This window comes from Chelonia mydas, chromosome 5, assembly GCF_015237465.2.
Source record: "Chelonia mydas isolate rCheMyd1 chromosome 5, rCheMyd1.pri.v2, whole genome shotgun sequence".
NCBI classification, from domain to species: domain Eukaryota; kingdom Metazoa; phylum Chordata; order Testudines; family Cheloniidae; genus Chelonia; species Chelonia mydas.
This window is the reverse complement of record NC_051245.2, coordinates 9622932-9645002: the sequence shown is the minus strand read 5'-3', so window position 1 is coordinate 9645002 and position 22071 is coordinate 9622932. Positions and strand designations below refer to the sequence as shown.

The window sequence follows — 22071 nt, the reverse complement described above, 5'->3', positions numbered from 1 at the left end:
CATTTGATAACCATTGGGGAAAAAAAATCATCCTATTCCCCATGGTACTAAGACTGGCTCTGTAGCCCAATATCAGCCTTCATTGCAACAAGTTCAAGCTATCAGAGGGGTAGCCGTATCAGTCTGTATCCACAAAAACAACGAGGAGTCTGGTGGCACCTTAAAAACTAACAGATTTATTTGAGCATAAGCTTTCGTGGGTAAAAAAATCACTTCTTCAGATGCACAGAGTTCAAGCTGTTTGTCCTTGCCTTAAGGCTAAGCATTTTAACCTCACCCTATCCAGCTACTCTATATTGTGTCAACTGTCCCCATCACTCCACCAGCAATGTCAGCCTTGACAGATCTCATCTCTCACGAGCACCTCTTCACTTTCCCCTAGAACAGGGGTTCTGAACCTTTTTCTTTCTGAGCCTCCCCCCATTACCCAACATGCTACAGAAACTCCACGGCCCAGTTGTGCCACAACCGCTTTTCTGCATATAAAAGCTGGGTCCGGCATTAGTGGGTAGCAAGCAGGGCAACTGCTCAGGGCCCCATGCCACAGGAAGCATCGCAAAGCTAAGTTGCTCAGTCTTCAGCTTTAATCCCAGGTGGTGGAGCTTGGGTCCCAGGCTGCAGTCCTGCACAGCGGGGTTTGGCTTTCTGCCTTGGGTCCTAGCAAGTCTAACCCCAGCCATGCTTGATGGACCCCCTGAAACCTGCTCGCGCTTCCCCAGGAGGCCTCGGTCCCCTGGTTGAGGACCATTGCCTAGAATACATAAGGGGTGGAATGAACGGCACTGATCTACATTATAATAAATCCAAACTTTGGTTTCTATGCTATGGTCTGCCAGTCATTTTTTGTGACAGATGTCTGATCTCTCGTTACTCAGCAGAAAGAGTCACCAACTCATTTCACATCAGATCAAACACCTGATGTCAGAGAGCAATACCAAGGGTGATGCATATGCCAGATACATTAAGCAATGCTGCTATAAATTTGAATGAGCTGGTACTGTAATTACTTTTTGTACTAGCCTTTCATCGCAACAGATCTGGATTCAAATCTAGGCCAGGACCCTCATGAAAATGAGTACAATATTCACTTCTTTAATATTTGTCCATTTCACAAATTCTGTACTTAAAATCAGCATGATATGCTGAACCACCAGTTAGAAGGAACCAGGGTAGATTTGATTTAAATGAAATTGATTTAAATCATTAGTCAGGAAGACTCTATTTAATCATGGTTTTCTACATAAAAGTGCGTTCTCGTTGGTTGTTATAACCTTCATACATATTCTTCACAACTCAGAGATAGATGTAGGTTCCATTTTTAGAAGGTACACACTATACATTTTTAAACAGTGATTTATTTTGAAAACTTTTCAGATTAGTTTTACAGCTATATTAGAAAATGAACGATTGTTTGGTTATTTCATTTACCAAAGGTAACTGAAGCAGATATGTATGAAGTCGTTGGGGGGTAAACTCTCTCTGATTCAACAGGTTAATCATTAATATTTGGAGGATTTTCGTGCCATGCTGTATTAGGAGGAGAATGTCAGCAGACAGTCATTTAAATTGTGTTATTTAACTAAAACAACAACGTTAAGTATTCTGGATTTTTTTCTTCAACAGCAAACATAATATTTTAACAAAACAAGCATATGTCCCTCGCTTCTCACATTTATCTCCAGACTTCTTCTTCCTGTCCAGATCTATTCTGCCCCCAACAATCTTCTATTCATTGAACTTTTTGAAACTTTGCACTTTTAGAGAGAGGTAAGGAATTGACTCCGTGTACACAAATTTGCAGAAGGACAATAGAGTTGAGGTCTGTTATTTCTCATCTCTATATATAATTTATTTTAAAACATTTTTGCTGTTAACAAAACAAAAAAAACAAAAAACAAAAAAAATTTGCTGTCTCTCGAGACACAAATCCGCAGTTTGAGAACTGCAAAACTAAGCATCTCTGATGGTATCTTCGAGACTGAGCACTGAGTCCCATTGAGTAGATAGAAATAATCTATACAGAAGCCCCTGGAACCCCATCAGATTGGGTCCCTAATCCATGAACTATTGGAAGTCATTTAGAAAACTTTTCTTAAACACCTACATGAAAATATTGTCTCATACTATAGAATTCGAATTTATAATCCCTATTCCATGACGAGATATCTTTGAGCTATAATGGATCTTAATTAAAAATATCTTTAGGTGGATTTTTTTGATAAAATGCTTTGAGAAAAAAAACCTAATTTAAATAAAAAATTCGTTTTGATTTTTTTTTTTTAAATCATTGGTTTTTATCCACCCTGGAAGGAACCTAAGAATGGAACAATAGGGATACTGCAGTCCAGAATTAGGGTTCAACAGAACATCTGCAGAAAAGTTTGAATCATACCGGTCCATAGTTAAAAGAAAAGGAGTACTAGTGACACCTTAGAGACTAACCAATTTATTTGAGCATAAGCTTTCGTGAGCTACAACTCACTTCATCGGATGCATACAGACTAACACGGCTGCTACTCTGAAACCTGTCCATAGTTAGTAATTCTAGTCAGCAGTTAGTTCTTACTTTCACGAGTATTCACGCTGAAAATCCTAACATACAGCTATCCAATAGTGGGGAAAAAGACTGCCATGAAATTTATCTTCATTGTTTGCAGCTTGACCTCTAAGCAATCAGCCATTTTAAACCTGTCAAATTGAAGACTGGCCTCAGGCTTCTGACGCCTTCTGTTCTGAAACCTTTTCCATGGGAATATTAGAAACATGAACTTGTACCAATGTCTGTCAGGTTATGTGCTTAAGGCAGTTGATTTACTTGACATTATTTCGAGGCTCTCGACTCCAGTATAACCGAACCTAAGTTACAAGCATTTGATAAGTCACAGACAGCAACTTTCTGAATTTAATTCTCAGAAGTTGAAATATCACCACCTAACTCAGTAAACTGCAGTTACTAATTTTTTTCTGGTAAAGCTCATGCAAAATTTTCTTTCATAGAATTCATCTGCTGACCATCTAGAATCACAGAAAAGGAACTGGGGAAGGGAAAATCCTATGTTGTGCACTCACAGTCTGAGCAGCTGGAAAGAAAGTTTAGAGAAGACACAGATGAAGGGGAAAAAAAAAAAAAAAAAAAAAAAACAGCCAGCTCTTAGGTTTCAAGCTGAATTTTGTACTGGGTACTTCTACAACCAAATCACAGTGACCAAAACCAATAGTCTCTTGTAACTTTCCCTTCATGTGTCCCCTCCTTCAAACAAGTCTATGAAGACAAGCATTACAGATAGGGCCCTACCGAATTTATGGCCATGAAAAACACGTCACGGACCATGAACTCTATTTTGTTGTGTGCATTTACCCTATCCTATACAGATTTCACAGGGAAGACCAGCGTTTCTCAAATTGGGGGTCCTGACCCAAAAGGGAGTTGTAGGGGGGGAAGAGGGTAACAGGGCTATTTGGCGGGCAGGGAGGGGCACAGTACTGACACTCTTACTTCTGTGCTACCTTCAGAGCTGGGTGGCCGGAAAGCGGCAGCTGTTGGCTGGGCGCCCAGCTCCGAAGGCAGCGCCCCGCCAGCAGGCGCACAGAACTAAGGGTGGCAATACCATACCATGCCATGCCACCCTTACTTCTGAAATGCTGCCTTCACCGCTGGGCGGCCGGACAGTGGCGGCCGCTGACTGAGGGCCCAGTTCTGAAGGCAGCAGCGCAGAAGTAAGGGTTGCAATACCACACCAGGCCATCCTTACTTCTGCGCTGCTGCTGGCACAGGCTCTACATTCAGAGCTGTCACTCTCCAGCTGCTCAGCTCTGAAGGCAGGGCCACCGCCAGCAGCAGGGCAGAAGTAAGGGTAGCAGTACCGCAACCCCCCTACAACTCCCTTTTGGGTCAGGAACCCCACAATTACAACACCGTGCAATTTCAGATTTAAAGAGCTGAAATCATGACATTTACAATTATTACAATCCTATGACTGTGAAATTGACCAAAATGAACTGTGAATTTGGTAGAGCCCTAACTATAGAGATGCCCTTCTGTCTTTGGATCCTCCTGTCCCAGATTTTAGAGCAAAACCCCTTTCTCTCCAAATATAGACAAACCTTGTCTTAAGATTCTAACCAAGCTCATTTGTATTTGATTATTTCCCAGTGGTGAAAGCCTCCCTGGGCTGACACTAAACCACTGCTGGGATTTCCAAACAGATGTAGCTCAGAAGGCCATATCCCAGGGGCATTACTGGGGCAGTGTGTGTCATGGCTACACCCACCGAGCACCAAATGATCTATACCCCACCCTTCAGCACAAAAGCATCTAGTCCAATAATACTGCGACTGAGGCTCACAAGCTGCAAGTGGCTCTTTAAAGTGCTGCAAAGAGCCACAGGAGACATGTGATATTAAAACACTAATTTAATTATTAACCAATCAGGATGCTTTTACTAGATACTCTCATAAAAAACCAACTTTCCACACAAACTTCCTCGTGGCTGGACTTTACAAAAACTAGGCAAGCCATTTACAACACACACTTTGCTTCTCTACAAAAAAAAAAAAAGGACACTAAACTATCTAAACTACTACATGCCACAAGGGGCCACAACAGTGGCAGAACACAATGCCATTAACAGCCTCAGAAACAACTCTGACATCATAATCAAAAAGGCTGACAAAGGAGGTGCTGTCGTCTTCATGCATTTGCTCGAGGAACTCCCTGAGTTCAGGGACAGACACAGACACACCCCTGGAACCCCGATCTGGGATATTCTATCTACTACCCAAGATCCATAAACCTGGAAATCCTGGGCGCCCCATCATCTCAGGCAATGGCACCCTGACAGCAGGATTGTCTGGCTATGTAGACTCCCTCCTCAGGCCCTACGCTACCAGCACTCCCAGCTATCTTCAAGACACCACTGACTTCCTGAGGAGACTACAGTCCATCGGTGATCTTCCTGAAAACACCATCCTGGCCACTATGGATGTAGAAGCCCTCTACACCAACATTCCACACAAAGATGGACTACAAGCCGTCAGGAACACTATCCCCGATAATGTCACGGCAAACCTGGTGGCTGAACTTTGTGACTTTGTCCTCACCCATAACTATTTCACATTTGGGGACAATGTATACCTTCAAATCAGCGGCACTGCTATGGGTACCCGCATGGCCACACAGTATGCCAACATTTTTATGGCTGACTTAGAACAACGCTGCCTCAGCTCTCGTTCCCTAATGCCCCTACTCTACTTGCACTACACTGATGACATCTTCATCACCTGGACCCTAGAAAAGAAGCCCTTGAGGAATTCCACCATGATTTCAACAATTTCCATCCCACCATCAACCTCAGCCTGGACCAGTCCACACAAGAGATCCACTTCCTGGACACTACAGTGCTAATAAGCGATGGTCACATAAACACCACCCTATACCGGAAACCTACTGACCGCTATACTTACCTACATGCCTCCAGCTTCCATCCAGGACACACCAAACGATCCATTGTCTACAACCAAGCTCTACGATACAACCGCATTTGCTCCAACCCCTCAGACAGAGACAAAAACCTACAAGATCTCTATCAGGCGTTATTATAACTACAATACCCACCTGCAGAAGTGAAGAAACAGATTGACAGAGCCAGAAGAATACCCAGAAGTCACCTACTACAGGACAGGCCCAACAAAGAAAATAACAGAACGCCACTAGCCGTCACCTTCAGCCCCCAACTAAAACCTCTCCAGTGCATCATCAAGGAACTACAACCTATCCAGAAGGATGACCCATCACTCTCACAGATCTTGGGAGACAGGCCAGTCCTTGCTTACAGACAGCCCCCAAACCTGAAGCAAATACTCACCAGCAACCACACGCCACACAACAAAAACACTAACGCAGGAACCTATCCTTGCAACAAAGCCCGTTGCCAACTGTGTCCACATATCTATTGAGGGGACACCATCATAGGACCTAATCACATCAGCCACACTATCAGAGACTTGTTCACCTGCACATCTACCAATGTGATATATGCCATCATGTGCCAGCAATGCCCATCTGCTATGCACATTGGCCAAACCGGACAGTTTCTATGTAAAAGAATAAATGGACACAAATCAGACGTCAAGAATTATAACATTCAAAAACTAGTCAGAGAACACTTCAATCTCTTTGGTCACTCAATTACAGACCAAAAAGTCGCAATTCTTCAACAAAAAACTTCAAACCAGACTCCAACGAGAGACTGCTGAATTGGAATTAATTTGCAAACTGGACACCATTAAATTAGGCTTGAATAAAGACTGGGAGTGGATGTGTCATTACACAAAGTAAAACTATTTCCCCATGTTTATTCCCCACACACACACTGTTCCTCACACATTCTTGTTAACTGCTGGAAATGGCCCACCTTGATTATCACTACAAAAGGGTTTTTTTCTCTCCTGCTGGTAATAGCTCACCTTACCATACACACTGTAATGAGAGTGATCAGGTAACGCCCACTGTTTCATGTTCTCTGTTTATATAAAATCTCCCCACTGTATTTTCCACTGCATGCATCCAATGAAGTGAGCTGTAGCTCACGAAAGCTTATGCTCAAATATATTTGTTAGTCTCTAAGGTGTCACAAGTACTCCTTTTCTTTTTGCAAATACAGAACACTGCTGCTACTCTGAAACCTGTCAATACTTCGTCAGTCATTGTCCTGTGAAAATAATATATAATTTATATATAAACTAAATATTTTCCCGTCATACTGTTTAAATATGAATATATAATACATGAAACAATGAATTCACACTACTGTGGCTCTTTTGGGTAATCCTGATTGCTAATTTGGCTCCTGAACTACTGAGGTCTGAGCATCACTGATCTAGTCTATCACTTCAAACCATACAAAACTGCTTCCTACTGTCTTGTGCCTCTTCTACCAGAAAGTAGAGTATCCAAATCTGTACAGTAGCCACACTAATTTCCCTTTACACCAAAAGGTAAAAGTAAAAGACCTTATAAAATATTGATGTATGCAAGAGGTCAATCATTATAGCAGGTTAAATGTAATCCTAATGAGCCAATTTGGTTACCCCATTTCCTTCCCCACAATACATCACGGATTATCTACATATACAGAATTCAGGATGTCCACAGACACTTACCCCTTCAGAAACAATGTTGGTCTCTAGAAATACATAAACAGCGTAAAATAAACAATTAGAAAGGCCGCCAAGCGTTGTGAAATAAGAAATATGTTCTCTGGAAGATGAATCCTATCTTACCCTGAAGAACCGAATGCTTTCACTGATGTTAAGGACAAGGTGGTGGTATGATCAGCCAATTTCATTCAGCTGATAGGAGTAGTGATGTGGGTAGAGGGGAGGGAAAGTGGAAGAAGTGATAATTTAACAGCAAAGCTTTATTTTTAAAGCAATCAACCAACCTATCAGTCCTAAGGTCGGATTATTTAATTGTAATGTCCTCATGTCATTACTATTAAACAGAGCACCAAAATGTTCCACTCTCTGCATATAAATTACGGAGATAAGGGAATGGAGCTTGCTTTGCCAACAATCCCCTGGGAGGGCAACTTCATAGCTTTCAGCCACGCTGACAGTTTTTGAAGCAACTTTCAAACATTTCACGTTAGCGTGATGATATGGCACTCCATTACCAAACTGAATGCTTGCCACAGTTTCATCAACCTGAGAAGGTTATGTATGAAACATTTTCTTTCCACAGCAGAATGGGAGTTTCAACAATGTCCAAAACCTACACGAGCATGACTGAATTCTTCATGTGGATCAACGAAGTGCTGGTCAAAAAAGTGTCAAGAAATAAAAAGGATTTTCCTTCAAATGGAAAGCAGCTCTTTCAGCTGTATGTTTTTTTTTTTAAGTAATAATTCATTTGGTGGATTTCAACCTGGTCTCTAGTGTCAGACAATCAATCAACACCATAAGACCATCACAGATGATCATAAATCAGACCATTACTTTAACTGCAAACATATTACAGAAGTCAATGAGGATGACTTTGGAACACCGCGTCCATAGATACTATGCCTACATTTAACCAACACTGTTAATCACTCATTTTAACAAATATTCAAATTCTCTTTTACATACAGCAATACAAGATCACTAATTGCTCATCAACTGCTAAATAGGTTAAAAGAACCCTGAAACTCTGTTTTACTCAAGCAGCTGCTTTGAATTTAAGAATGCCATAGCTCAGATTAATCCATTTGCTAGGGCACACCTGGGTAAGTGAGAACTCTCTTCCACCATCCAGAAACCCGAGTCAATTGAATTTACAGCAGGTACGATAGGTAAAGTTACAGGAGCACAGCACCAATCTACCTCCTCCACTGCGAGGCTGAATCTAAGCACAACTGAACAGCAGGGGAGAAAGACAAGGCAACCTGCTATTCCAAAAATAAAAAAGATAAATAGAAGCTTTATTTGGAGGGAAAAAATTGCCCTCTTGGCAGCTGACTGGAGTTACAATGCTACACCACTGATGGGGGAAATATGAATTTTGTACATTGAGGCACATGAACTGTGTGATAACAGGATAAATGACTGCCAAAAGTGGAAAAATACAGAGTCGGTATCTGAACTCTTAAACACTGACTATGAGAGGTTGATTGCCCTCAGCACCTGAGCAGATTGGGCCTTTGCTAGAGCATGGGGGATGATTGCCTTCAGTGTGCTATTCATAAATCAGGACTTTGTAAAACTTATTTTGTGTGCTCTGCGCATGGTTTCAAAGTTAGTCATAAAGCAGTGTAACCACAGAGCAATTAAATATACAACATTGTCGTTTTTGGTCACAAGTACCAACATTGTTTATTATGGAACACTGAAGTAGCACGGGTTTGTTTTGCCAGGACATTGCTAAGAACCTAGAGTTCAGGTAGCTTGGGTGCCTTGTTTGAACATTGCAGCCTTATCTCCCGTGTTTTTTGAATTTATAACACTTATGTCTAACATTCTTGAAAAGTAATGCACTCATAATGCCATATTAGTTTGCAACCTCATTTTTTTTCTGTTGGGTGGGATATTCTCTAAGTGTTTTGGTGGTTTTTTTAATTGTCAAAAACTGCTGGAGAGGAGCCCTGTTTTTCTGAAAGTTCTAGGAAGTCCATAAGAAAATAGGCCCAACCTTGTACACCTTAGACAGTCAGGTGGAAAAAATGCTGCCTAGTCTGCTAGCCACAAAATCTCTTGCTGACCACGTTCACTGCAGACTTTCTAAGATCATTTGAGAACAAACAAACAAACAAAAAACCCCTCCTGCAAATGTCTTCAGGGTCAGTGCTCTTCAGCACATCCTGGAGGGTGCAGAGCTGTGTAGCTTCCAATGTTTTCGGTTCCTTATATATGGGGGACTTGTCGTCGGGTGAGCAGGAAGGGGGACAAAGCGGTTAGCACAAAGCTTGGAAGTGGATGCACGTCACCAGCGTACAGAAGTAGCTATGCCAACGTCAAAAGGAAAACTCCAAAGTGAACAAGTCCTAAGTGATGTGAAAAACAAAACCTTGTAGATATAAATGTAGAAATAAAGGAATACAACATTTCACTACATTAAACCAATTCACCATACTAAAGCAGAAAATGAAGATCATATGCACTTAGTTTCTTCCTATGCTAACTCTAAACACAATGGAATGTCTTCCTCAATGCAATACAAAAAAAAAAAACCTCAAGACTAGATGAAATATTCCATGCTCAGCCAATTTTCCTAGAATCCAATGAGGAATATGTTCAATAGAAGGCTATATAGTGTTGATTCTAAACAAAATTAGTATTAAGATTAACAGGTGAGGCAGTCATTATATTGCTTTTGTTCCCATTCCAAAAAGAAAACCATTACAACAACAAAAAAATAGCATCTGAAGCTTTCTGTGGATAAGAGTATCCTCTTACTGCTCTTGAAATTCAACCTTGCTCATGTTATAGTGACCTGCTGGCTATAAATGAGCAGATTATAATGAGTTTTCTATTAGAAACTCAAGGTACACACAGCTTAAATGAAAGTTAGTTTATTGCCATCATAAATCTCTAGAAGAGGAAAGAGAGATTTATATCACAAACTTTCCTTGAACAATTATGAAAGCGGCTGGCTGCCTTGAAAAGCTAGGAGACAATCACCAAATTATTAAATCTGACCTAAGTCTATTAATTAAAATAGTTGAACTATTAAGCGAGCATGGCCTAAGTTTGCTACAAGAAGGTGGACTGATAGGTTAATCCAATGGTTCATGATTGAACGCAGACTGACCAATTACAGAAATCATCCTTTATGGTCAGGGGTTCTTCAAGACAAGCTTTGAGGCAACAGAAAAGTATATTCCATTATGTTCTGGCAGTGAAACTTTGTTTCTGCACAAAATTGACATTAATACCACTGAGTCGCCAAAGAAGTGCTAACATCTAATCTCTCTTCTTGCAATTTCCACCTAAAATAATCTTAATGTTATGCTAGAACTAATCAGTACTGATCAGAAGAGTAAAGCCTGAGCTATGCTACAAAGTTAGGTCGACATAAGCCACCTTGAATCCATGTAGTTGTGCATGTGTCTGCACCTAAATTTGTCTCCCACTGATGTAAGTGCCCCATTACACAGACATAGTAACATCACCTCCCCAAGCGGGAGGTTGACAGAGCACGAGCAGACACACTGTGTTATTGATGTCAACCTTAACAGTTCTCTAGCAGCTGTCCCACGATGCCCAACCCTGACCGCTCTGGCCTCAGTTGTGAGCTCCACTGCCCAGGGGTCACATCATTCAGAATGCACCCCGCTGCTTGAAAGTCCAGCAAATTTTTGAAATGCCCTTTCCTACTTATCCAGTCTTGCAAGCACACCTAGTAGCTCACCACTATTGTGAGCAACTGCCTAGCTGACCATGTGGCTACATGCTCTAGATACGCTCCAGCTTGGAGTAGACAGGAAGTATTGGCTCTCCTGGGCCTATGGTGAGAAGAGGCTGTGCAAGCATGGCTACGGACCAGCCATAGAAACGTCGACTTTTCCCCCTTCACTTCATAGATATTATGCAGGACACAGCAGGCAACTAAAACCATCAAGATATTTTTCTCTCTGAGATTCAAATCTCTTGAATAAACAATGCCTGCATTCCTTCAATCTACCAAAGGCATATTCAATTGTCATTCTGCACCTGCTGAGCTCTTCCTTGATGCTGTGGAGGTGGCCAGTGTACAGCTTCATAAGCCAGGGAAGCAAGGGGTAAATTGGGTCCCCCAGTATTACTACTGGCATTTCAACACTGCCAATGATAATCCAGCGGTTGAGAAAGTAAGCCCTTGTTTGTAGCTTTCTGAACAGTCCTGTATTCTCAAAGATGCAAGCATCACTTGACTTCCCTGACCAGCCCATACTGATGTCAGTGAAACATCCCTGGTGATCTACCAATGCTTGCATAGCCATAGAAAAGAAACCCTGTTGATGTACTCTGTGGCAAGGTGCTCTGATGCCAAAACAGGGATATGCATGCAGTTTATTGCTCCACTGCAGTTCAGGACCCACTACTACAAATGCATCTACTGTCCTGCACATTGCCAAGAGTCACAGTCCTACATAGCAGAGGCGATTAATGGCCCTGCACACTTTCATGACAACAGCCCCCACTGTGGATTTTCCAGCTCCAAAATTATTTCCCACTGATTGGTAGCAATCTGGCATTGCAAGTTTCCACAGTGCAATCGCCACTCGCTTCTCCACTGTCAGTGCAGCTCTCATTCTGGTGTCCCTAGGCCGGAGGGCTGGGACAAGCTAAGCGCACAGATCCAGGAATGTCGCCTTGCGCATCCAAAAGTTTTGCAGCCATTGCTCGTCATCTCAAGCCTGCATTACAATGCAGTCCCACCAGTCAGTGCTCATTTCTCAGGCCCAGAAGCAGTGCTCCACCACCTGCAGCTGCTCCGTGACCATCAACAACAACCTTGAATTGGTTCTCACTAGGTTCCACAGCAATCTGTCCTCCGAAAAGTTGTCATGATTGCATTATTCTTGTGGCACTGGAAATACCAGAGAATCATGCGTCCTTGCTTGCAACGATTAGGACAATACTGCAGAGCTCGGCAGGCTCCATGCCTCTGTCACACATGACAGAATGAGGAGAACCATGAGGGTTCATGGGATTTTGAAAAAAAGATGCCAAAATTATGGGATACAGATGACCTGGGATTAAGACAGTTGCATGCTGGGAAGTTAACCCCTTGCTCCCAGTAACGACTGTGCAACTTGTTTTGGCCGCACCATACTTTGCCAAAATTTCCCAAAAGACAGTGGCCGGTTGCACACTGGGATACCTACCCAAACTGCACTGCACTGTGCAGCAACACGAACGCTCTTGGTGAGCGAGCACAGAGCTGATGCAAGGACACAAACATGCACACACACAAGCAATATATGAACTGGGGCAGCTTTATGCCAAAGTAACTTGCATCGAACAAAGTTTGTAGTGTAGACGTGGCCTAAGGTTTTCACATTTAGAAGACGACTACTGAAGAATGCTACAGAAGTTACATGGAAATCTCTTAATATAAGCTCATTAAAATAATTCTTATTGAAACTGAAGAGTTCAACATTTTGGTCTCCCCTGAGCACTTTCAAGGGATGCTCATAAATTCCTTACAGAAGACTGGGGTGTTTAGTATGATGTGGCCAAATATTAACTTCTATATTTTGATCTATAGCTTAATATGGAGAAATGCTACAGCACACCAATAATCCCTTATAGTTAAATGAGAAGGCAAATATCTTTAAAAGCATAATAACTAATGTCAGAAAATGGCACGCAAAGCAGGTCTTCCATTCCTGGCTTCTATATTATAGATGCAAGCAACCTTAAAGACCCAACTGAAGAACTGTTACGTTACCTTAGCCAATCGGCTCATCTGATCTTCAGAGAGAGTGCTACTGGTCCTCCCGGGAGTTTTGGTGGGCTCTGAGCCATCAGCTTCTACATTGGGCCAGACTTTCAAGTCATGCATTCCTTGACGAAACATACTATAAGAAAGATGCAGCATCACTTTCGTAAATTGAAAATACCACAGCCATCAGTATCCAAGTACAATGATAGTACTCCCACATTCCTTTTGCCAAAATTTCAGAATCACACTGCCATGCATTATTTAACTGAACTGCAAAGTGCATGGTAACTCATATCTTAGGTGGCCTTCATTTTCAGTGCCATGTACAGTTTAAAAATAAATGAAGAAGATTCCTGGTAAGTGAAAAAAATTGTCAATTCCCAAAGTCAATGGGCGGCACAGGTGTAAACTGAAGGCAGAACTTGGCCTTCGATTTTTACTACCAGTCTCAATGCACAAGGCAGTAAGCATGCTGCCTGGTTTACAGATTATGCTGCTGCCTTTAAAGAGCAGGCACTTAGGAACAAATATCTTTTTTACTTGTAAACTGAACAAGTTTGCTCTGTCAGTAAAGACAAATATGGAACCCCTCAACGCCATTTGCACAATATGTTGTATGCAGTGTTGTTGTAGCCATGGCAGTCCCAGGATATTAGAGACACAAGGTGTGTGAGGGAATATCTTTTATTAGATCAACTTCTGTTGGTGAGAGACACAAATTTGGATCTTACACAAAGATCTTCTTCATGTTTGCCAGACCTTAAGAGCAGCTCTGAGCAAGCGGGAAAGCTTGTCTCTCCCACCCACAGAAGTTGGTCCAATAAAAGATATTACCTCATCCACCTGGTCTCTTTAATTTTCACATGACTTTTTAGACACGCACAGAATCCACGATGATGAGCGCAACACAGGCTAGCTAGACCACACACCAATGCACACCCAAAACCCTGACTCCTGGCGTACATGGGTTGACTCTGCATTTCAGCTGGGATTTTTAACAGACTCCTAAGGGAATTAGGTACAGAACTCCCACTGATTGTCAGTCACAATTGGATGTCTAGTTCCCTTACGCACCTTTGACGATTCCACTCTTTCTGGATTAGCTTTACCTTATACTAATACTGCATAGACAGGTATTTTTCATTACTTATCCTTTTAAACCAAAGACTAGTCCTAATTTTTATGATAAACTCTGGTTGAGACACGTGTACTGATGCCTATCAATGTCATTACAACACTTAAAGAGCACATGCCAGCCAAATGTTGATGATCTGTTCACACTTCAGGCTAAGCACATATTTCCATACCTATATAAACATGCAGTGCAGACTGTTGCTAATATATGAACCTACTGGAGTACATGATTTGAAGTGGTCTCAGCACTTGCCATTTTAAAACTTAAGAGCTTTCAGAACTTTCAGCCTAAAGGCTTGTCTCCTCGAGGGACTTTTGAACCAAAATAGCTACATCTTTGCAACACCCCAGGGCAGATCAGTTGCCTGAGCGTACAGCAGGGCAAGTCACCTCTGTACAGGCACTGCTGTATACCATTGCAGCAATGTAGCTACATCAACGCATCACTCCCTAATATGACCATTGACTCTTATTACTGTGCACAAATGCAGTTCAAACCATTATTTTACGGTACCATGCAAGGAAAAGAAACATACCCATATTTTCCAAAGAGTGAGACTGTTGTTCCCCCTACCGGAACTGCTTTACCTGGCCCATACACATCCCAAATTGTCAGAGCCACTTGTGCATTACGGGGCAAGTCAGGATACTTCACAGGCAATTTTAGCCATTCATTCCAGCTGAGGAGAGAAACTCACTGTTAGTTATGAACTTCATATTTTAAATTGTTCTATTTTATACTCCATACAGGTATTTTTCCCTAATATTTGAACTTGAAGATATGGCTGAATATGTTCACTTGGGCTCTGGCCCAGTACACACTTACACACATGTGTAAGTGTTTGCAGGACCACAGCTGAAGAGAACATATTCAAAATTCATAACTGAACTGTTTATGGGAAACAAACAGCCTTGCAAAATTGTCATGAACATTTACAGGCCCGGACCAAAAAATAAAGTTAAATAAAACTAAAATAAAATGCAACTCAGCCACACTTAACCAACTGAATAGAAAAAAGGTACAAACACACACACACTTTAGTCACACCTCAAAAATAGCTAATAATAATTATTGTTAGTCAAGTTACTTTAAATGCCAGGGGTGCTTCTCTGAAAAATCAAAATTACAAAACACCATTTGTCACTCTTAAAAATTTTCTTTATAACTGATCATTACAAAGATAGCTTTATTTTACACATCCTAATATATCTGAAATATAGAATTTTTGGCTTCTCTAAACGGGTGAAAACTGTTTCACTGAAGGAGATATTTCAAGCAGAACACAAATGAGGATTTCTGCCCTTTTAGCAAATGGAAATTGCTTGGCTTGATGTAGTTTCCACTATGTAGTTATGATTTGCAAAGGAGATGCATTTTGACATTTCCTTTGTACCACAGTGGGATATACTGCTTGGATTTCCTAGCAAATAAAATATGTATGCTACTTGTTATACCAAACAATCAAATCACTGTTAACCTTGCCTTTGCTGAGATTTTACAGCCAGAAGGGCTCATTATGATATTCTATCCTAACTTCCTGCATATGCTGTTCCTCTGCCTGATCCCTCACCTCCTCACAATTTATTTGTTTTTCTCCGCTTGTTCTCTAGCCATATGTTAGGACTGTAAGCTCTTTGAGGTAAAGAGTATCTTTTGATTACATGTATGTACTGTATTCAGCACAATGGAGCTCTGACTGGAATTCCTAGGCACCAGAGTACAAATAATATTAACTGTATTAAGAATCAAGAATGTGAAGAAAACATCCCCAGACTATTGATTAAGAGTTTCTCTTTTATAATTTGTAAATTTTGGAAAAGCCACAACATATATTAATGTAGTTCAATGTCCAAATACTTCAGATGTATATGAAATATAGTCACTTACTTCCATCTAGTGCTAAAAGCTTTGTAGGAAGTCCTAACTGGAAGAGCAAGAGGTTTCCCTTCTGCAAACACTTGGCAAGTTACATACAAGTCAGAACAAGTCTCCTGGTATAATCCTGAGAACTTCAGCATAGGGTCTTCCAAAACAGCTTTGTAACTCTTCTGTTCTCTTTTCCCTTCCAGACTTCCTCTAAATTAAAAGAAAGAAACTGTCATATAATGCCAACTTCATTTTAAATAATAGTTGTCCACAGAAAGAACTGGAGAGTGAATGGGATTTTTATTGACATTATTAAGCACAGAGGCTGGCTATCTTTGTCTTGCAATCATTAATTGTACTGGATTACTATTTTGCAGAGAGAAATGTCATCTAACTATGTGAGAAGGATTCAGAAATTCAGTGAAGTGGCATCAATGAATTTAGCCTATTTTTTAAAATAGATTATTTAATGTTATATATGTTGCATGTTAGCAGAGAAAACAGTGAAGTTTCTTGCACTGACTGAAGTGGGGCATTTTGGGGCTCACAGCTGGAGCCCACCACCCACCCCAGTCTGACAGCTGGAGCTGTGAGCCCCCATGCCGATTCAATTTCACAATAGGGAGCCTAGGAACAGTGCAATTCACATTCTTGTTAGTTTCACCACTACCTCCCTTCATAGCAGCAGTATGGGATTCACAGCTGGAGCTGTAAAACAGACAAGAATGTCAATTTCCTTGCTGGTATACTCTCTGCTGTGAAATTCAGCCCCTAGGCTCACAACTCCGGCTGTTGCCCCTAGGCTGACAGCTGGGGGTGGGAGGACAGCTGTGAGCCCAGTGCCTGCTCATTTTCACAGCAAGGAGCCTACTAGCTGTGAAACTGACATTCTTGTCAGTTTTAGCTGGCCCTGTGAGCCCCACATTGCTGCTCTGAGCCAGAGGCAGCCATGAAACTGACAAAAATGACAGCCAACAGCCAAGGGGAGTAAGGCAGTGTCGACAGGGACACTGCGTTGCTCTAACCACACTGACATAAGTGCTATGCCTCTCGTGGAGGTGGAGTTATTATGTTGGTGTAGCAGGCCACTCACTTCAGTGGAAGCAGCATTTTAGTGTAGACACTGACACAATTAGGTTGACGTAAGCTGCCTTACCTCGACCTAACTCTGTAGTGTAGACCAAGCCTAAGTTATGAACATACTTAAGTGTTCACAGCATCCAGGCCTGACTGTCTATACCAAATCTGCAAAGTGGTATCAAACGAACAAGGTGAAGAAGCTGGGGGAGGGGGAGATTTTCTCCCCCTTCTAATATTAAGTCTTAATTGTAATACAAGCAAGTTATCCGGCATAGTAGCATTAAGCCAATAATGCACCTTTATCAGCTGACCTGTTCAGACAGCGCTTTTACCAGGTTAAGACCTAACCCCAAAGAAACGTTTCTCTGGTTTTCGGAAGGAAACCGGACAGTTTTGAGCCAGCGGCTAGTACCCAGCAGCACCGGACAACCAACCCTGCGGCAGCTGTGCGACCCTGAAGGGGAAACTGAGCAGGCTGAGCATGACTGCCCCAGCTGAGAGACCCACAAGGCAAGGCCCTGGGGTTCCCAGCTCCACTGCAGGGGACACTGCGACCGGGCCCGAAGCCAGGCCCAGGGCCCCTATGGATGAACAGAGAGCCCCCTTTGGCGATGCAGGGCCATGGGCCAATCCCTCCCCCCCCCCCCACCCAGCTCCCTCCATTGCCCCGTCCCGACCCCGGCTGGGACAGGGCAAACCCCGGGCCCAGCTCTCCCCCCCACCCCGCACCCCGAGAGGGGAGCCCTAACCCAGCCCTTCCCCCGCAGCCCCCACCGTCTCCAAGATGGGCTGCGCCCCCCTCCCTTCCTGAGGTGCCCCCCTCGCCCACCACCCCCACAAGGAAAGATCCCACCTCCCCCTCAGCCGGGGGCGGGGCCGCCCCGAGTCCCCTCCCCCCACTCCCAGCCGGGGTTGGAGGGTGGCCCCGAGTCCTCCGCCGCCCCCCAGCGGGGGGGGGAGGGGCGAGCGCTGCCCCCCTCGCCCGGCCGCCCCCCCTCCTCACTCACATCTTCAGCTGCACGTTGATGTCCAGGTCGCAGCTATACACGTAATAGAACTTCTCGGCCTCCCCCATGGCGGCTCCAGAGGCTCCCCCCGCCCGCTGCAGCTGCCGGAGCCCTCAGTCAGTACCTCCGACCCCTAACCCCGGCGGCTCCGCCAATCCCAGCATGCTCCGTCGCCATCTTGCTTAAGGGGACGCCGGCGCCGCCGGCCGGAAGAGCTGCCGCAGCCCCCGCGTTAGTTCTTTACAAAGATGGCCGCCCCCAGGGAGCGCCATAACCAAGATGGCCGCGCCCACCAATGGCTTCGCTAAGATGGCTGCCCCTATGGGATTGGAAAGCAAGATGGCGTCCTCCCTTGCCCCCACTGCTGATGCCAAGAAGGCCGTCTCCTTGCGCCTGCCCAGCCTAGGTAGCTGCCCCCATAGTATTACAACCAAGGTGGCTGCTCCCTGTTGTGACCAGGGGTGCCACCTGTCCAGGTTTTCCCAGGCTTCCCCGCTATTGAGATGGCTGTCCTGGGAGATCGGCAGGGGGCTCAGTGCACACTCCGCTGTCTGCTTTGATGGGTTCGCGACTGTCCCGAATGCCCTGGATTTTGTGCCCCAGCGGTGGCGGCTCTGCGGGTTCTGCCAGGTCACCCTGCCTGACTTGGGGGGGAGAGGGACGTCCCAAGCACCCTCGGTTTCTCCATCTTCCTCACCCCCCCAGGGGATCCCCTCCATCTGGTTCTCCCCTCCTCTGTAGCCTACCACATGCCCTTGGAAAGGGCTCCTGGCTGTGGCTCTTGCCCCCATTCAAAATCAAAGGGGCTTCTGCCTTTGTCTCACACCTAGAGTTGCCACCTGCCCAGGTTTTCCCCTTTTTTGAGGTAGCTGTTATAGACTCACAGAATATCAGGGTTGGAAGGGACCTCAGGAGGTCATCTAGTCCAACCCCCTGCTCAAAGCAGGACCAATCCCCAATTTTTGCTCTAGATCCCTAAACGGCCCCCTCAAGAATTGAACTCACAACCCTGGGTTTGGCAGGCCAGTGCTCAAACCGCTGAGCTATCCCTGTCCTGGAAAGTCCATTAGGGGTTGGGTGACCAGACAGCAAGTGGAAAAAATCAGGACGGGGGTGGCAGGTAATAGGTGCCTATATAAGAAAAAGCCCCCCAAATCAGGACTGTCCCTATAAAATCAGGACATCTGGCCACCCTAATCAGGGGGCTCAGAACACACAGCTAGCTCTCTGGTTTTATGGGCTCAGGATCATCCCTGATATCCCTTTATATTCCTCAGAGGTGGCACTGCTACTCACACCACAGCCTGAACTCCACTGTGGGGACGTTGTTCCCCATTGCAGCCCTCCCTCCAGAATTAATAGGTGGCAAGCGCCGATGTCCCTCCTCTATGGGTCATATAAGCAGTTATCTCCACCTGCTCATAATGATTATGAACATTTGTTATTTGTACTGCAGTAGTGATTACAGACCCCAGTCGAAGACTGGGGTTCAATTGTGCTGGGTGCTGCAACACAGAACAAAAAGATGGCCCCGGTCCAGAGAGTTTACAATCTAAGTCTTAATTAAAAAGATGCTTGTGAATGCCACATAGCAGACTTGTGCTTTTTTATTCAAACAAATGATTCTGCAAATACTTTTTACGATATTTACTCACCTCTGTATTTATCCCCAAGCTCTGCCATTGACTTCCTGTTCCCTTGAGAAATAACTATCTCTTTGTATCTTATTTTTAAATCTGTAAAATGGGGATAATAGCATCTGCTATTTTAGAGCATGTTGTGAAGCTTAATTCGTTAATCAAATCCAAAACGGGTCAATAACGATCAATGGTTAATAATCAACATTCTTACCACTAGATGGTGTGAGGCGCGCTGTCTGAAATGAGCTGACATTCTTAGTCTATCTGTTAGTGGAGTGGTTTCAGAGTAACAGCCGTGTTAGTCTCTATTCGCAAAAAGAAAAGGAGTACTTGTGGCACCTTAGAGACTAACCAATTTATTTGAGCATAAGCTTTCGTGAGCTAGAGCTCACTTCATCGGATGCATACTGTGGAAAGTACAGAAAATCTTTTTATACACACAAACCATGAAAAAATGGGTGTTTACCACTACAAAAGGTTTTCTCTCCCCCCACCCCACTCTCCTGCTGGTAATAGCTTATCTAAAGTGATCACTCTCCTTACAATGTGTATGATAATCAAGTTGGGCCATTTCCAGCACAAATCCAGGTTTTCTCCCCACCCTCCACAAACCCACTCTCCTGTTGGTAATAGCTTATCTAAAGTGATCACTCTCCTTACAATGTGTATGATAATTAAGGTGGGCCATTTCCAGCACAAATCCAGGGTTTAACAAGAACGTCTGGGGGGGAGGGGGTAGGAAAAAACAAGGGGAAATAGGTTACCTTGCATAATGACTTAGCCACTCCCAGTCTCTATTCAAGCCTAAGTTAATTGTATCCAATTTGCAAATGAATTCCAATTCAACAGTCATTCGCTGGAGTCTGGTTTTGAAGTTTTTCTGTTGTAATATCGCAACTTTCATGTCTGTAATTGCGTGACCAGAGAGATTGAAGTGTTCTCCGACTGGTTTATGAATGTTATAATTCTTGACATCTGATTTGTGTCCATTTATTCTTTTACGTAGAGACTGTCCAGTTTGACCAATGTACATGGCAGAGGGGCATTGCTGGTACATGATGGCATATATCACATTGGTGGATGTGCAGGTGAACGAGCCTCTGATAGTGTGGCTGATGTTATTAGGCCCTGTGATGGTGTCCCCTGAATAGATATGTGGGCACAGTTGGCAACGGGCTTTGTTGCAAGGATAGGTTCCTGGGTTAGTGGTTCCGTTGTGTGGAATGTGGTTGCTGGTGAGTATTTGCTTCAGGTTGGGGGGCTGTCTGTAGGCAAGGACTGGCCTGTCTCCCAAGTTCTGTGAGAGTGATGGGTCATCCTTCAGGATAGGTTGTAGATCCTTAATAATGCGTTGGAGGGGTTTTAGTTGGGGGCTGAAGGTGATGGCTAGTGGCGTTCTGTTATTTTCTTTGTTGGGCCTGTCCTGTAGTAGGTGACTTCTGGGAACTCTTCTGGCTCTATCAATCTGTTTCTTCACTTCCGCAGGTGGGTACTGTAGTTGTAAGAATGCTTGATAGAGATCTTGTAGGTGTTTGTCTCTGTCTGAGGGGTTGGAGCAAATTACTCTTGTTCATATTCCGACCTATTCATGATGACAACAGCACCTCCTTTGTCAGCCTTTTTGATTATGATGTCAGAGTTGTTTCTGAGGCTGTGGATGGCATTGTGTTCTGCACGGCTGAGGTTGTGGGGCAAGTGATGCTGCTTTTCCACAATTTCAGCCCTTGCACGTCGGCGAAAGTACTCTATGTAGAAGTCTAGTCTGCTGTCTCAACCTTCAGGAGGAGTCCACCTAGAATCCTTCTTTTTGTAGTGTTGGTAGGGAGGTCTCTGTGGATTAGTATGTTGTTCAGAGGTGTGTTGGAAATATTCCTTGAGTCGGAGACATTGAAAATAGGATTCCAGGTCACCACAGAACTGTATCATGTTCATGGGGGTGGAGGGGCAGAAGGAGAGGCCCCGAGATAGGACAGCTGCTTCTGCTGGGCTAAGAGTATAGTTGGATAGGTTAACAATATTGCTGGGTGGGTTGAGGGAACCATTGCTGTGGCCCCTTGTGTCATGTAGTAGTTTAGAAAGTTTAGTGTCCTTTTTCTTTTGTAGAGAAGCAAAGTGTGTGAATAAAGGGACACAAATCAGATGTCAAGAATTATAACATTCATAAACCAGTCGGAGAACACTTCAATCTCTCTGGTCACGTGATTACAGACATGAAAGTTGCGATATTACAACAGAAAAACTTCAAAACCAGACTCCAGCGAGAGACTGTTGAATTGGAATTCATTTGCAAATTAGATACAATTAACTTAGGCTTGAATAGAGACTGGGAGTGGCTAAGTCATTATGCAAGGTAACCTATTTCCCCTTGTTTTTTCCTACCCCCCCCTCCCCGCCCCCCAGACGTTCTTGTTAAACCCTGGATTTGTGCTGGAAATGGCC

General features: G+C 43.7%; 1 protein-coding gene across 8 annotated transcripts in view; it reads right to left on the bottom strand.

Moving 5' to 3' along the window:
* The window catches only part of PIK3C3 (phosphatidylinositol 3-kinase catalytic subunit type 3), a 132672-nt gene extending 114388 nt beyond the window's left edge, over positions 1-18284 (bottom strand). For 5 of the 8 annotated variants that reach the window (XR_005225897.2, XR_006290845.1, XM_037902444.2 and 2 more), the window contains exons 1-4: positions 17993-18191; positions 15927-16115; positions 14575-14718; positions 12911-13040 (exon numbers count right to left, since the gene is read on the bottom strand). Coding sequence is in view for 6 of the 8 variants with exons in the window: in XM_037902444.2 (XP_037758372.1) it covers positions 12911-13040; positions 14575-14718; positions 15927-16115; positions 17993-18060 (531 nt within the window). In the remaining 2 variants the exon portion in view is untranslated. Of the gene's footprint in view, positions 1-12910; positions 13041-14574; positions 14719-15926; positions 16116-17992 lie in introns of all 8 variants that reach the window. The other 3 variants (XM_037902443.2, XM_037902445.2, XM_037902442.2) reach the window with 3 other exon arrangements.
* Positions 18285-22071: the final 3787 nt, after the last annotated feature.